Source organism: Oncorhynchus masou, chromosome 16 (assembly GCF_036934945.1).
Source record: "Oncorhynchus masou masou isolate Uvic2021 chromosome 16, UVic_Omas_1.1, whole genome shotgun sequence".
In the NCBI taxonomy this organism is placed as follows: Eukaryota; Metazoa; Chordata; class Actinopteri; order Salmoniformes; family Salmonidae; genus Oncorhynchus; species Oncorhynchus masou.
The window spans coordinates 21,273,527-21,289,040 of record NC_088227.1 but is presented as its reverse complement, the minus strand read 5'-3'; the positions used below and the strand labels follow the sequence as shown (position 1 = coordinate 21,289,040).

Sequence of the window (15,514 nt, the reverse complement as noted above, 5' to 3'; positions counted from 1 at the left end):
AAGTAGGCCCTAATCTATGGATTTTACATGACTGGGCAGGGGTGCAACCCTGGGTGGGGAGCCAGGCCCAGCCAATCAGAAGGAGTTTTTCCCCACAAAAGGGCTTTATTACATACAGAAATACTCCTTGGTTTAATCAGCTGTCCGGGTGGCTGGTATCAGACGATCCCACAGGTAAAGAAGCCAGATGTGGAGTTCCTGGGTTGGCATGGTTACACGTGGTTGCCACGATACCAGTATTATGGAAAACAAAAAAAACATGAAGTGGACTAAATTTCCTGAGGAAAGCAGTCCTATTGTTGGAAACAAACAGCCTTATGTTGTCACCCAGAATCACACGTTTCTTTTCCAAGCTATAGCACACTTTATTTTACAAACAGTAAGTTTTTTTAAAGGACCAAAGAGTTTAGCCTGTTTTGCCTTTTTGCCAAGGAAAACCAGGTTTTGTATGGTATCGTGACAACTGCAATTGAAAGCATGGGGTGTTTCCACACAGGAAGTTCCAGACACTTGTAGAATCTATGCCACGGTGCATTGATGCAGTTCTGGTTGCTCGTGGTGGCCCAATGCCCTATTAAGACACTATGTTTGCATTTCCTTTATTTTGGCAGTTACCTGTAGCAGCAGGCTATACAATTCGGAATTACACAATTTTGTATTTACTGTATAACATCTAAAGACCTGCATCACTATACTGAGAGTTTGGCTGTTTCTAAAAGGATGTTTTTTCAAGACCCCCATACTACACAATAAGGATGCCGATGTGATTTGCTGTATGGAGTGTTTCTTAATAAAAAAACATGTGACATCACAAAAGGTGTCTGCAACCTTCTATAACATGGGTGTCAAACTCTGGCCCGTGGGCCAAATTTGGCCCGCGGGGTAATTATATTTGGCCCGCGAGACAATACCAAATTACTACTAGAGCTGGCCCGCCGGTATTATACAGCGCATTCACCACTAATACTACGAATCCCATAATGCTCTGCTGTTTTCGCGCGCCAATCAGGACAGGACCCAGAAACGCTCTCTCCTCTGTGACAGTAGTCATAGCAACATAGACGCTACAACTGTCAGCGAGCTAACCCTTTCCAAAAATGGCGAAAAGAAAGGCAGAAAACAGGAGCTTTCTGGACAAGTGGGAGGCAGAATATCTGTTTACATATGTAAAAGACAAACCTGTTTGTCTTGTTTGTGGAGTCAACGTGGCTGTAAGTAAGGAGTACAACATTAGACGACACTATGAAACGAAACACCATGACAAATACAAGGACCTGGACATGACTCAAAGGAGCCAGAAAGTAGAGGAGATGAAAAGAAGCTTGGTTTCACAACAGAATATGTTTAAAAAAGCCACATCACAAAGCGAGGCTGCTGTAAAGGCTAGTTATATAGTGGCAGCAGAGATCGCAAAATCAGCCCGGCCCTTTAATGAGGGAGAGTTCATGAAAAAGTGCATGATGAAGGTTTGTGACCTCGTATGCCCAGAGAAAAAACAAGCATTTTCAAACGTGAGCCTGAGCAGGAACACAGTAGGTGATCGCACATGTGATCTTGCCACCAATCTGTATGACCAGCTGATGGAAAAGGGAAAAGATTTTGTTGCGTTCTCCCTCGCTGTGGATGAGAGCTGCGACGCATCTGATACTGCTCAGCTGTCAGTCTTCATCCGTGGAGTGGACTCAAATCTGTGTGTTACGGAGGAGCTATTAGGATTCAAATCAATGCATGGCACAACCACAGGAAAGGAAATCTTTGAGGAGGTTTCCAAATGTGTAACTGAAATAAAGCTGCCGTGGGATAAACTCGTTGGATTAACGACAGATGGTGCGCCAGCGATGTGCGGTAAAAAGAGTGGACTGGTGGGCATGGTTCGGGAGAAGATGCGGGAAGAGAACTGTGCAGGTGAGCTAACTGTTTACCACTGCATCATACATCAGGAAGCACTGTGTGCCAAAGCCCTAAAGATGGAACATGTTATGACCACAGTAACACAGGTAGTTAACTTTATAAGAGCCAAAGGTCTAAATCACCGCCAGTTTAAATCTTTTCTGGAGGAGTGTGGTTCGGAATACGCAGACGTGCCGTATCACACAGAGGTGAGATGGCTAAGCAGAGGAAAAGTACTGAACAGATGTTTCGAGCTGCGTGAGGAAATATGTCAATTCCTGGAAACCAAAGGGAAGGATACAGCAGAGCTCCGGGAGCAAAAGTTTCTGTGTGAGCTGGCCTTTCTCTGTGACATCTCGAGCCATCTCGATGCGCTGAACCTGCAGCTTCAGGGGCGGGGGCGCATCATCACAGACATGTACGCTGCAGTGAGGGCCTTCAAAACTAAACTGTGCCTGTGGGAGAATCAGATGCTGCAAGGAAACCCTTGCCATTTTCCCTGCTGCCAATCCATAAAAGCGCAGATCTCTACCGCCGTGTTCCCATGCGCACAGTGTTCTCGCCGCTGAGTTTAGCCAGCGATTTGCCGACTTCGATGCCCAGAAATGCAAGTTTGAACTGCTTAGTAATCCCTTCGCAGTTGATGTGGAAAATGCACCAACCAACATCCAAATGGAGCTGATTGAACTCCAGTGCAACGACACGCTGAAGTCAAAGTATGATGCTGTGGGCGCCGCACAGTTTCCACGGTTCATCCCTGACACAATGCCTCAGCTCCGCACCCAAGCTGCTCAGATGCTCTCCATGTTCGGCAGCACTTATCTATGCGAGCAACTTTTCTCCTCGATGAAGATGACCAAAACAACTCACAGGAGACGTCTGACTGATGAACATCTTCGCTCGATACTGAGGATTTCTTCAGCTCAGAGCTTGAGCCCAGTCATTGATGAACTAGCATCCAAGAAGAGATGTCAGGTATCTGGCTTGGGCACATCAGATTAGACCAGTGTGCAATTATTAACGTTTTCTTTATGCACTTTTTCTTGCTACAAGGCATGGGCTTGAATGGTTGATTGATTTATTATCATTTTATTTGTAATATTATTAGCCAGTGGAAAAAGTTTATTTTGGTATAGGCTGCAAATAGAAAAGAGGCATACAATTTTTATTTAAATTTTATTTATTTAATAAATGAATGCCATTGATGTGTTTTTTCATTTGAAATTCGATTTTGCATGTCTCCACTATTAAATGGTATATTGTATGGTAATAAGCGATGCTTGTTCCATATTCAATGTTAAAGCAAAACTTGTTTGGGTCCATATTAAAAGGTTAATTTGTTCAATGTTGGCCCGTGACTTTGTTCAGGTTTTACATTTTGGCCCACTGGGTATTTGAGTTTGACACCCCTGTTCTATAACATGCCATTCACATCAAAAATCGAGATTTGGTTGTAAAAAACAGCTCCTTTTAAAAGCTGTAATCTGTATAAGTTGAAAGGGCGCCACTGTTCACCCCAGCAGTTTAGTTATTGATTTTGTTTTGTTGATGAAACTGAGGAGAGGAGCATCCAGCATGGTGGGGATAAAAACATTGCAGTATATACTATGCTGTTATATCGCCCGTGCAATGATGTCCAAGGTTTAAAAAAAAAAAAAAAAAAAAAATGGTTTAAAAAAATAACAGTATTGGTTGTCTGGAGTCACTTCTTTTTTGAAGTATTTTTCTTTTTTCCTTTTTTTAAAAAAACCTCAAAATAGTTCAAAGTGCTTAATTAATTTTAAAGTGTAATACTAGTAGCTACTGGGGATTGCTCCTCCTGCTGCAACAGGATGTTGGAGTAATGGCTCCAAGAGCAGAAAACACTGACCTAAAGGGAGGGCAATGAGCTCAAAACCCTTATTCATAATTCGGTTTTCATTTGGGTTATTCTTATTTGGACATTATTTAAAATGTTGGCTTCCAACTTTTAAAAGGTGCAATACGCTTTTTGTGTTCATTAAGAACTTAGTTTTGCTAACATTATGCATATTTTATGTGATTTCTTTGCCCTTTTTGAAGCATATCGGTAGATAGAGAATCATTGTCAATCACAGATGAAAATGGAGACATATTTCAACTCTGAAACGCATGGGTTAATGTCAGTCACTGCTTCCTTTTTAAAGCAATTCAGGTGTACTTTGACACATTACCAAATGCTCTTAGGTATGTGGACAGCTTTGCCCATTAAATCCATCATTACTTTAAAAAAATCTATATATATATTAGAGTTGTTGTTGCTAATGTGTTGATTTAATCCTCTAAACCTGTGGAAAGATTTTTTCAGCTGGTGTCCTGAGTTCAGAAGGATAAAGGAGGATAGAGGGATAGAGGATAGACAGAAAGGGGAAAGGGATTGCTTCTGTTTACATCCTCTCGTTTCACGCCATGGACAATCACAAATAGGAAAAACATTAAGAGAAGAGCTTTTAGGAAGAGAGTAAAGGATGGAGAGAGACAAAGGTGAGGACAATGAAGTTGATCGATGTCGAGGGATTTCTTTTTGTATACAAAGATTCTTATGATTACTGTAAAAGTTGTTGGCACCTTCAATTCTTGCTAATTTTCTCTGAAAAAAAATATTTCATCACTGTCTGCTCAGGCAAATTTGAGAACTGCTAAACTTGGAACCAATCAGAACTCCCATACATTCCCTTCATGATGAAGGCAGCCATTGGCCTGCTTACATCTAAAGATGTAAACACAGCCTACCATGAAATTGTGATCTGCTGTTAAGAGGAACTAATATTAGGTCCCAAAGACTGAAATAAGATAAATCTATTTTTTGGAGTGCACTTGAAATATGCAGCATGCAATACAAATGGTCTCGATCATATGAAATCAAATCAAATTTATTTGTCACATACACATGGTTAGCAGATGTTAATGCGAGTGTAGCGAAATGCTTGTGCTTCTAGTTCCGACAATGCAGTAATAACCAACAAGTAATCTAGCTAAGAATTCCAAAACGAATACCTTATATACACAAGTGTAAGGGTATAAAGAATATGTACATAAAGATATATGAATGAGTGATGGTACAGAGCGGCATAGGCAAGAAGAGGTAACTCCATTGACCATTTAGCCAATTGATTGAAAGCTAGCCAATCTTACGGTTAACTAGCTTAGTCACTTAGCCTGCTAATACTATAAACATCAATGTGCCTGCTCAGAAAACTAGCATTTCATTGGCTATCTCTGTCGGTGAATTACATTTTTTATCATGTTTTGGCATAATTGTCTCATTTCAAGTAACTAACTGCAGACTTAATTAGACATTCAATTATATAATTTGCATAAAAATAAATAATAAATAAATGCATGTAGATAGAAATGTGTGTTTGCCATGTATGTTAGAATGAAGGTTTATATATGCAAATTAGCCAATGCATATGGCATGTACTGTCTAACACTTTATTAGGTACACCCATCTAGTAACGGGTTGGACCCCACTTTGCCTCCAGAACAGCCTGAATTTTTGATGGCATGGATTCTACAAGGTGTAGCGTTCAAATGTTGCTCAATTGGTATCAACAGAACTAACGTGTGCCAGGAAAACATTCTCCAAACCATTACATCGCCAGCCTGTACCGTTGACACCAGACAGGATGGGACCATAGACTAATGCTGCTTACGCCAAATCCTGACTCTGCCATCAGCATCCGGTATTCATCGGATCTGGCAATGTTTTTCCACTCCTCAGTTGTCCAGTGTTGGTGATCATGTGCCCACTGTAGCCACTTCTTCTTGTTTTTACCTGATAGGAGTGGAACCCGGTGTGGTTGTCTGCTGCAACAACCCACTCGTGACAAGGACCGACGAGTTGTGCTTTCCGAGATGCTGTTCTGCACACCGTTATTTGCCTGTTTGTGGCCAAATTCTTGCCATTCTCCTTCGACTTCTCATCAAACTGTTTTCGCCCACAGGACCTCCGCTGACTGGATGTTTTTTGTTTGGCGCACCATTCTCTGTAAACAATAGACACTGTCGTGCGTGAAAAGCTCAAGAAGCTGGCCATTTCTGAGATACTCAACTGGCACGCTTAGCATCTACGAGCATACCACGCTGAACGTCGCTTAGGTCACTCGTTTTGCCCATTATAATGTTCAATTGAACATTAACTGAATGCCTTGATGCCTGTCTTGCCTGCTTCATATAGCTAGCCACAGCCACGTGACTCACTGTCTATAGAGGTTAACCATTTTTGTGAAACGGGTGGTGTACCTAATAAACTGGCCAGAGTGTATAGAGTACCTTGCAGTACAAAGTTTTGATTGGTTTATAGTTTAGTACTCAGCAGCATTTGCCTGTCCAGCTAGCGAACAAATGTTTTGAAAAAAATTGCTCAAATTGGCATTGCCAACCAAAGAAAATGTTTTCAGAATATGTAAATATACACTACGTAAAAAACAGCTCTTCCCTCGACAGAGATAAATCATCCAAAAACGAATACAGATAGCTTGCTATGGCCCACCGCCTAATAATGACAGTGTGGAGGATAGGGAGTTGTGTCTGTGAGCCATACCGCTAAAAGCGACAAAATAGCTGCTAAAACCATGATGGCTCTCAGCTCCAGAGGTCAACAGCCCCATGGGCTCAGGGCATGAAGACAAACACGGAAACACACTCCTCATTCTCCTTTACCTCCATCTTCACTCCTCTGGGAGTTCTGCAATCTTACTTAAGATCCTGTCTATAGTCTTTAAATAGGGCTATATAGTGCTTACCTAGATTGTAGTGATGGCTTTGTGTTATAGTGATTGAAGATGGTGTCATACTGTGTGGCAATGTTTCGATGTATACAATTCTCAAGACCGTCTTAAAGTAACTGTCCAGTGTTTCCATATTTCTATGAAATATGACCTATAGTTAATTACAAAATGTGTAAAATCATTTTCCTTTAAAAAATGGTTCTTTTTTTCTCTTCCTCTGTGAAGAACTGATGAGCTTTGATCTGTCGTCTACCTCTGAGAAGCTGTCTCACCCCACCGCTAACAGGCCAAAGATGCCAGGCAGGAGGCTGCCCGCTCAGTTTGGAGGAGGCCACTCGGTGAGTACACACACCGTGAAATATCAACATGCTACGGAGAACACACAACTCTGCACACCCACACGCCATGTGTTCATCTTGCTCCATACATTACATTGAGACATCAAATTCCTCTCAGAATTTCCACCTGCAAGCCCTCTCTGTACATTAAATGTACATCACCATATTCCTTATCTGCACCTCACGATGGGTTGGGGTGAGATGGGAACAGGGTAGTAAACGTCCAATTGAAAAGACATTTGACTTACTTGATGGGCTGAGAGGAGACTTGTCGGGTCGTTCCGATTTGTCTTTGATTGACTGAGTTCCCTGAAGAGTAATATGAAAGCTCTCCATTAGACACGGGGGAACATGACAAGCCAGAGTGTTTCAGTCAGCAAGGTGTGTCATAAACTGAGCAGACCTGTTGTGATTTGTTTTCTGTCTTCTCAGCCAAACAAGGACATCAGCGTGGAGAAAACCTTAAAGTTGGACGAGGAGGAAGCACCCAAACCAAAGTTGATAGACACAAGAAAGGTAACGATGACATTGACGTGTCTGATCGTATTGGTCAGTGTCTGTCCTGTATTGAACTTGTATGTTTGGTACACCAAGAACCATTCCAAAACAACTATTTTGTATGTATGGATCAATGCACATTAGATCTATCTCAGTTCAGACACTTGTCATTCGTCCCAAATGCATCCTATTGCTGCAAGTTAGTCACTTCAGCCAATGTTTTCCCTCAGTGGAGAATTCATACAGAGGACACAACACCCCAAAAGAAGAACTGCAAAGCATATGTCTCAGGTTTAGAAATGAACTAATACATCGCATGAAAAATGGCCTGCAACCATCTTGTGGTTTTTAGTTAAGTCATAGATACATCTTGGAGACCTCTCTCAGTGCCTCTGAGTAATCCCTCACTAATATGTCTAAATTGTCCTCTTATCTTGATGAACCCTGATCCCTCCAGTACAGCACAGTCGCAAGCCTGGCGTACACACAACAGTGTTGTGGCGTCCACATCACTAAGGACTTAACATGGTCCATACACACCCGTGCAGTCGTGAAGAGGGCATGGCATCGGCCTCTTCCCCCTCAGTAGGCTGAAAAGATTTAGCATAGGCCATCAGATCCTCAGTGTTCTACAACTGCACCATCGAGAGCATCTCGACTGGCTGCATCACCGCTTGGTATGCTAAATGCACCGACCTTGACCGCAAAGCCCTACAGAGGGTGGTGCGGACAGCCCAGTACGTCACTGGGGCCATGTTCCCTGCCATCCAGGATCTCTATATAAGATGGTGTCGGAAGAAGGCCCAAAAATCTGCCAAAGACTCCATCCATCCATGCTATAGATTGTTCACTCTGCTACCATCCGACAAATGATACCTGAGCATCGGCTCTCGGACCAACAAGCTCAGAGACAGCTTCTACCCCCAAGTTATTAGACCGCTAAATAGCCATAATAACCCGAACTACCTGCACTGACTACGCACACTCACTAGACCAGTGGTCACCAACCTTTTTTAAATCAAGATCTCTTTGAGTCAAAATGCATTTCGAGATATACCGCTCAGATTTTTTTTAAACATGACTTCAAAAACCTAAGCCTATTCAACATGAACCTATTAAAACACTTACTTAGAAATTAGGTTTTGTAGTAGGCTATATGGCTAATACATTATCACTGCATATTGGCTATGTTGAATTGCCCTGCCAATGTTCTTCACAGACCATTTTGAAATAAAAACACTTTTTTTAATTGGTCATACTAGTAATAGATCATGTGTTGTATTACTTGTAAAACAGCTGAGTGAGCATAATTCACTTTTTTATTTTACTGGACTGATGTCCTGCATCTGATGGTCAGTCTGAGGGGAGGGTGAGGGCAGCGGTGAGAAAAGTGGGGAACAGTCTTCCAGCTGATGGTGAAACTCAAGTCACATTCCGTTATTTCTGCCTCATGCACCAATTCATGTTATTAATCCGATGTCCAGATGAAGTTTAATATTACTCTATATAAAAAAAGAGACAATCTGCTAATAATAACAACACAAGCTTATCGAAACACTGCTATACTCATTCATTGCAGCTGCAGTGCTGGTTGTAGCGTGAGTGGAAGTAGGGAGAACACGCATTTTAATACTTATACAATATAAATGTGTTGAACAAGGTGTTGACAGTGCTGAATAACTTCAACATTAACTTACTCATAAAAACTTCAGCGCTTTGTTGTATTCGTTGAGTCTCTCTCTAGTCATGGTTTTAAAAGTTTGGACTAAAGACTAATGTATGTTATGACCAGAAACATTGACTTGATTAATTTTGAGCAAAGAAACAGACTTTTAAGTAGTCAAAATCATTCAGAAAGCTTAAAGGAGTGTCACAGCCAGGGCAAGAATATTTAGGATATTTAGGATCCCCCTGTCCAGCTAACAGTATGTGTCTGGTGTCCACAGCCTTCCATGCACAGCTCACACTCCCAGTCTCCTGTCCTTAAGCCCAGCCCATCCCTGTCGGAGGGGTCAAAAGCCTACCTGGTGTCGTTCCCTGGCTGCAGAAGCCCCAGCCCTAGCTTCAGCCGAAGCCACAGCCCAGGCCCCGGCACAGAGCCCAAGCCCAGGGCAGAGCCAGAGGAGCAGATGTCTGAGCTGGAGGACCTCCAATCCCAGATGAAAGAACTGCTGCTGTCTGTGGAGCTCCTCAAGACGCAGCAAATGTAACTAACTACCACTTTCCTTAGATGATGTTGTTCAGTTCCTACGTATTGCGCTCAAACTCTGACTTTAAAGGGACAGTGTGTCAATTTTGCAGTCAAGTGTGTCAAATGTTGCATTGTTAAGATCCTTTAGCTTCATCATTATCAAAGCTAACAAGAAATATCAGTAAACAATTTTTCTTTGTGAACCTTTTTCAGAATAATATTTTATATGGTGCCCTATGGCTTGTTTCTAGGGAGGTATAGACGAGTCACTGTTAGAACTTGTGAGTGAAGCCTGGTTGGACAGAGCTGATGGTGATTCTAGCCAGGCAAGCACTGATGTGAACGTCTTGGCATTGCTTTGCAGGAGAGAGATGGCAGAGCTAAGAAGCGAGCTGGATGAGGAGAAGTTGAAACGAGTGGCCCTGCAGGTAAATTGATCACCATGTCCATCTTTACATCACAGCTTGTCACAGTGTGTTAGCCTGACAGGTCCAGTCAGATGGTGAGAGATGGGCTGTAGAGAGTGAGAGGTATGAACACACAGTACTATTGAACACACACACTGCGGGATGCTTTATGGCCCTACTTGGCACTACCCAGGGAGAGACCCAGCCTACCACAACTTTGTCCATCCTTTTCCCCAGGAGCAGTGAAGGGAGGCAGGCCTGTGTAGGACCCCCTTCTGGGCCCCAAGCATACACACATCCACCCCTCTAAAGATTCTCTGCCCTCCCCTCCCTCCTACCTCAACCCCCCTGTTGCTGCGTCCACGTGTTGATTTACAGAAGCACTGCAGAGGTCTTATTTAAGACTGGGAACTAAAGTATCTGTCTGCATTCATTCAGAAATAATCCATAGCTTTCTTCCTTAATTTTTGTCTTATCGATTTTTTTTTTCTTCTCCCAATCTCTTTCCTGTTCTCCCTCTTTCCCTTTGTTTCTTTCGCTCTCTCTCTCATATCTTTGTATTCCATTTACATCTGAGTGAGAGCTTTTCTCTGAATGCAAGAGATGTTCATATTGTTGCAAATTTCTGCCATCTTCAGTCAACCTGCCTATTAGTATTCAAATGACGGTCAGCATGAAATTATTAATTAGAAGGCATGCTGTGGGTCAGTGTGCCACAGCCTCACAGTAATGATTGGTTGTGGTGACTAGGATTGCAAAGTTACTGGAATCTCCTGTAATTTTGATAATTTATACTTGCATAACTTTTACATGTATTCATATATATAGTATTACATTTTTTTAAATATCAGTGTCCATATTGGGTTTCGAGTGGCTAGACCATATGGTTCAAGAGAAAACAGTGGTATTATTTTCAAATAGCTCGGCTCCTGTTCCAATTTAGCTCGGCAACTGTTCCAATTTAGCTCGGCAACTGTTCCAATTTAGCTCGGCAACTGTTCCAATTTAGCTCGGCAACTGTTCCAATTTAGCTCGGCAACTGTTCCAATTTAGCTCGGCAACTGTTCCAATTTAGCTCGGCAACTGTTCCAATTTAGCTCGGCAACTGTTCCAATTTAGCTCGGCAACTGTTCCAATTTAGCTCGGCAACTGTTCAAACTATTTTTTCACAACTGCCACCAGTTTGTCCCCAAAACATTTACAACAAAAACATATTGACAGTCAAATAAATAAGTGTGACATATTTTTTTTAAAGGATATGTCATGTTGAAACCCTCATACTAAACACCAATGGTATTCACAGTTTGTTTAGGACAATATTTTACAGATTTGTCATTCTATTTTTACATTTTAAAATTGTTCATATATTTTACATGTGATAAGGCCACACAGAGGGTCAAAGATGATTAGATACCTGTGATAATCTGAAGTACCCAAAAAAGCCTCTAGATGTCATGTGATCATTCCATATATTCCTTGAAAGTTACCAAAATTCTGCTAGTTTACTAGCAAAATTTGAAAGTTTCCAGTAATATACTCTTGCTTTGCAACCCTAGTGGTGACTCATGATTGAACTCTATTATTCCTGTCATTGATCATAGCTCTGTGCAGCCGTTTTAAAGCGAATATCCTGCAATTCTACAAATTATGCCATGCAGCTGAGAGAAAGTATTAAAGCTAATTTCCTATGACTCTACATATTCTGCCATGGCGCTAAGAGAACGCATTGCAGAACGCATTACTAATGCTGTGTTTTTTATACTCAAACAATACCAAAATCAATTCTGCTAAATTTGTTTTTAGAATTTTAAGTTCTTCCGGACTGTCTAGCTTTTACTTTGGTTATTGTTTGTTCTCAAAGATTATATTATTTTTTTAAAGATATATGTCCATAATTTTTTTCTACACTTAAAGCATTTTTTACATCCTGGAAATTACATGTATTTTTTAAATAATAATTACACTGTTTGCACTTAGGCGACCAAAAACAAAACACTTACACAGCCCACCCAATGATTACAATGACAGAAGAATCCCTGCTATGCTATGGATGGGTTAATTTGCATCACAAGTGTAAATAATACACTATTTAATTCAAGAGCTGATGCATACTTCCATGTGAGGCTGTTAGACGCAATTCTGATAACATCGTAGCTGATGCTGGTTTCGCATGAGAAAATGTGTTAAAGCTGCCGCTGTGTGTGTTCCTGCCTGCCTTTCAGATGGAGATAGAGAAATTAAAGAAGACAGTTCAGTCGACGTGAAGTCTGACCCAATCAGCCTGGAACATCAGTCACCTATCGGTCTGTCCCTGACCCCGCTGGGCAGAGACTCGGGAGGGGGACGATGGCATTCCTATAATCCTTTTAGATATCAACCTATTCCACATTTGTAAGATTTACATTTTTGCACATGAAGGTTTTCTAGTTATATAAAGGTGTAATTAAATACGGATGTATATGTTTGTTTTTTTTTGTTACATTTTAGTTTCTGTTTTGTTTTGCCAACGCAAATGATTGAGGCCTTTCTACTGTGCTGGACTGGCATTCTCTATGGGAATGTGTGAGGATTGCTCTCAATACAACTACTGATTCTGTATGAAGCGATAGTTTTTATTAGCGTTTGTTTTCTTATTTTTTACGACTTCCAAGTAGTTGATTTTAAGTATCCATGTTAGCATCTTTAGATCATAATGAATGATATTGTGATTTGTCTGTTGCTATGGCGGTGTTGTACTCCATTGCTTTGGCATTAGGGAGATTTTCTTTTTTCCTAACATTCCTATCCAGGGTATCACTATTGTGCCTGTTAAAACAATCTTAGTGTTAATATTGGTAGCTTACATTTATCAAAAGGTTTAGGCTTGCTGCATGATATATTTTTTTAAGTCAACTGACGATGTGCTTACACAGAGGGCCGTTTTTCTCTTGTACAATTTATGTGAGAAGGTTCTCCCAGAAAGAGCAATTAGAGTCATTGTACAGGTGTATAATATAGATCCTATATTTAGTACCATCAAATACTGCCAATAATAGCCATACTTGAAAAGAGCACCAGTGATTTACGGGCTAAAACTCCATTTTATTTCATGCCACTGTAAAGATTGTGGCTTACTCATTGATTGTTGTTCTCCTGTACGCCAAATGCTCTGACCCCTCTTTTATGAACCATATGCAGCTCTCTCCTACTCTTTCTCTGTAAAGGAAAGCCATGTGTACTTTAAAGAGTGAGCAATCTTTTTCCATCCTCCCAGATGAGACCTGAAGTCCTGTATAGCAGTGACCTTTTGTGTGTCTGTTTCCATGTTGTTCTGAATGTGTCACATGTCTTTATGCTTTGACCAAGTACAAACATGGAGCGTGGAGGTTAACTGGACAGTACACAGTATCTCTGCCATTTCTCAGTACTGTAAGTGAGAGGCTGAATGGAAAGGCATTAGGGAAGAGATCTACTTCATACAAAATGGTTAAGCTCTGCACCTTACTTATGCACCGCCAACACCACTGTTTGTCATTGAAACATCCGTTGTGACTGTCAAATGGTATTGGAGGACTCCGAGACCCTGCTAGAGTTTAAGTTGAAAGCCTTAAAGATGGACCCAACATTAGCGTGAGCAGGGTGAACTCCTGGAAGGAGTTCACACAAGGTGTTTTTGATGGTATGCATTCTGTGTACATTTACATTACATTTAAGTCATTTGGCAGACGCTCTGACAAATCATGAAAGAAATTGCCTTTGATGAAAAAGCATCGGTTGCATCTATTTTATGCAGCAATTTGATGATTCTTAACGTGTTACTTAACCAATATGATCAGAAGGATGTTTGCCTCGACTCCAGATCCTCCTGAACACTACGGATGGCCTTCTGTCTGCATCCTTCTGCATATTATATTTTAGCAAGTGAATTATTGCTTTACATTTTAAGTATATAGTACCAGTCAAAGTTTGGACACACCTACTCATTCCAGGGTTTTTATTTTATTTTTGCTATATTGTAGAATAATAGTGAAGATATCAAAACTATGAAATAACACATATGGAATCATGTAGTAACCAAAAGTATTAAACAAATCAAAAATAGATTTTAGATTCTTCAGAGTTGTCACCCCTTGCCTTTACTTTGAAGAATCTAAAATATATTTGGATTTGTTTAATACTTTTGGTTACTACATGATTCCATATGTGTTATTTCATAGTTTTGATATATATATATATACATATACTGATCTCACAAAATGTCTTATCCAGGAAATGATATGTTGTCCTTCAAAAGAGTACACCAAGCTGTGTACTATCCTCAGGCATTCCTGATCAGGGGCTGTGTGTCCATATGCATGGGAGGAATCCTGAGAGCCTGTGTGTGTGTCTGAGGTTGGATTTTAGGTTTGTAAGTTGGTTTGGCCTTGTTGACATGCTGATCCCTAAAGCAATAAGAATCTGTAATGTCTCGTTTCCATCCCCCCCCCCCCCCCATGTTTCGCATGGCTACATTCTAAGTTGAGGTTGACTAAAGAGATAATCATGCAAAGGTATATACAGTATGTATATATAAAGAAGAGGCTATCCATGTAACGGTTATTTGGCTTAATTACTGTACATTCCATTATTTGATGCAAAGAAAATAGGAAATATGTGCACATTTAACATCTTCAAGTGATCTTGTTTACATGTGCTGTGAAATTGCATGAAATTAGATTTTTTTTCCTAAATGAATAAATATCTTTATTTACACTCGTGAGTACCAGGTTATTTTATAATCATTTGTTATTGTGTTATGTGATTTTGTCCACTGGTTGAGTTTGATCTCGTCTTTCCTCATCACTAGACATGGGTACAGCACACCCTCACGGGGAGTCCTTTTCATGGCTTGGTAAAGCCAGAGGACATGTTTACTCATCAGTAAATGGAAGCAGCAGAGAATAATTGACACAGACTTGAATTGATAGACTCCCTTGCTCTAATAGCATGTGGACCTATCTTGGAAGCATATAGTAGCTCTCCTGTCTGGGATGAATCAGAGCTGACTTTATACAGTGCATTCGAAAACTATTCAGACCACTTGATTTCTTTCCACATTTTGTTACAGCCTTATTCTAAGATTGATTCAATTGTTTTTTCCCTCATCAATCTACATACAATATCCCATAATGACAAAGCGAAAACAAGTTTTTAGAACATGTCAAATGTATTCAAAACAAACTGAAATCACATTTACATAAATATTCAGACCCCTTTACTCTACTTTATTGAAGCACCTTTGTCAGCAATTACAGCCTTGAGTCTTCTTGGGTATGATGCTACAAGCTTGGCACATCTGTATTTGGGGAGTTTATCCCATTCTCTGCAGATCGTTTCAAGCTCTGTCAGGTTGGAGGTGGAGCGTTGCTGCACAGCTATTTTCAGGTCTCTCCAGAAATGTTCGATCGGGCTCTGACGGGG

At 40.8% G+C, this 15,514-nt stretch overlaps 1 protein-coding gene across 7 annotated transcripts in view; it reads left to right on the top strand.

Moving 5' to 3' along the window:
* The window catches only part of LOC135557652 (CD2-associated protein-like), a 112,958-nt gene extending 98,152 nt beyond the window's left edge, over positions 1 to 14,806 (top strand). For all 7 annotated transcript variants that reach the window (XM_064991138.1, XM_064991134.1, XM_064991133.1 and 4 more), the window contains 5 exons: positions 6,867 to 6,979; positions 7,412 to 7,495; positions 9,424 to 9,683; positions 10,033 to 10,096; positions 12,298 to 14,806. In XM_064991138.1, the coding sequence (XP_064847210.1) occupies positions 6,867 to 6,979; positions 7,412 to 7,495; positions 9,424 to 9,683; positions 10,033 to 10,096; positions 12,298 to 12,339 (563 nt within the window). In that variant the 3' untranslated portion in view covers positions 12,340 to 14,806. The remainder of the gene's footprint in view (positions 1 to 6,866; positions 6,980 to 7,411; positions 7,496 to 9,423; positions 9,684 to 10,032; positions 10,097 to 12,297) is intronic.
* The last annotated feature ends 708 nt before the right edge of the window (positions 14,807 to 15,514 follow it).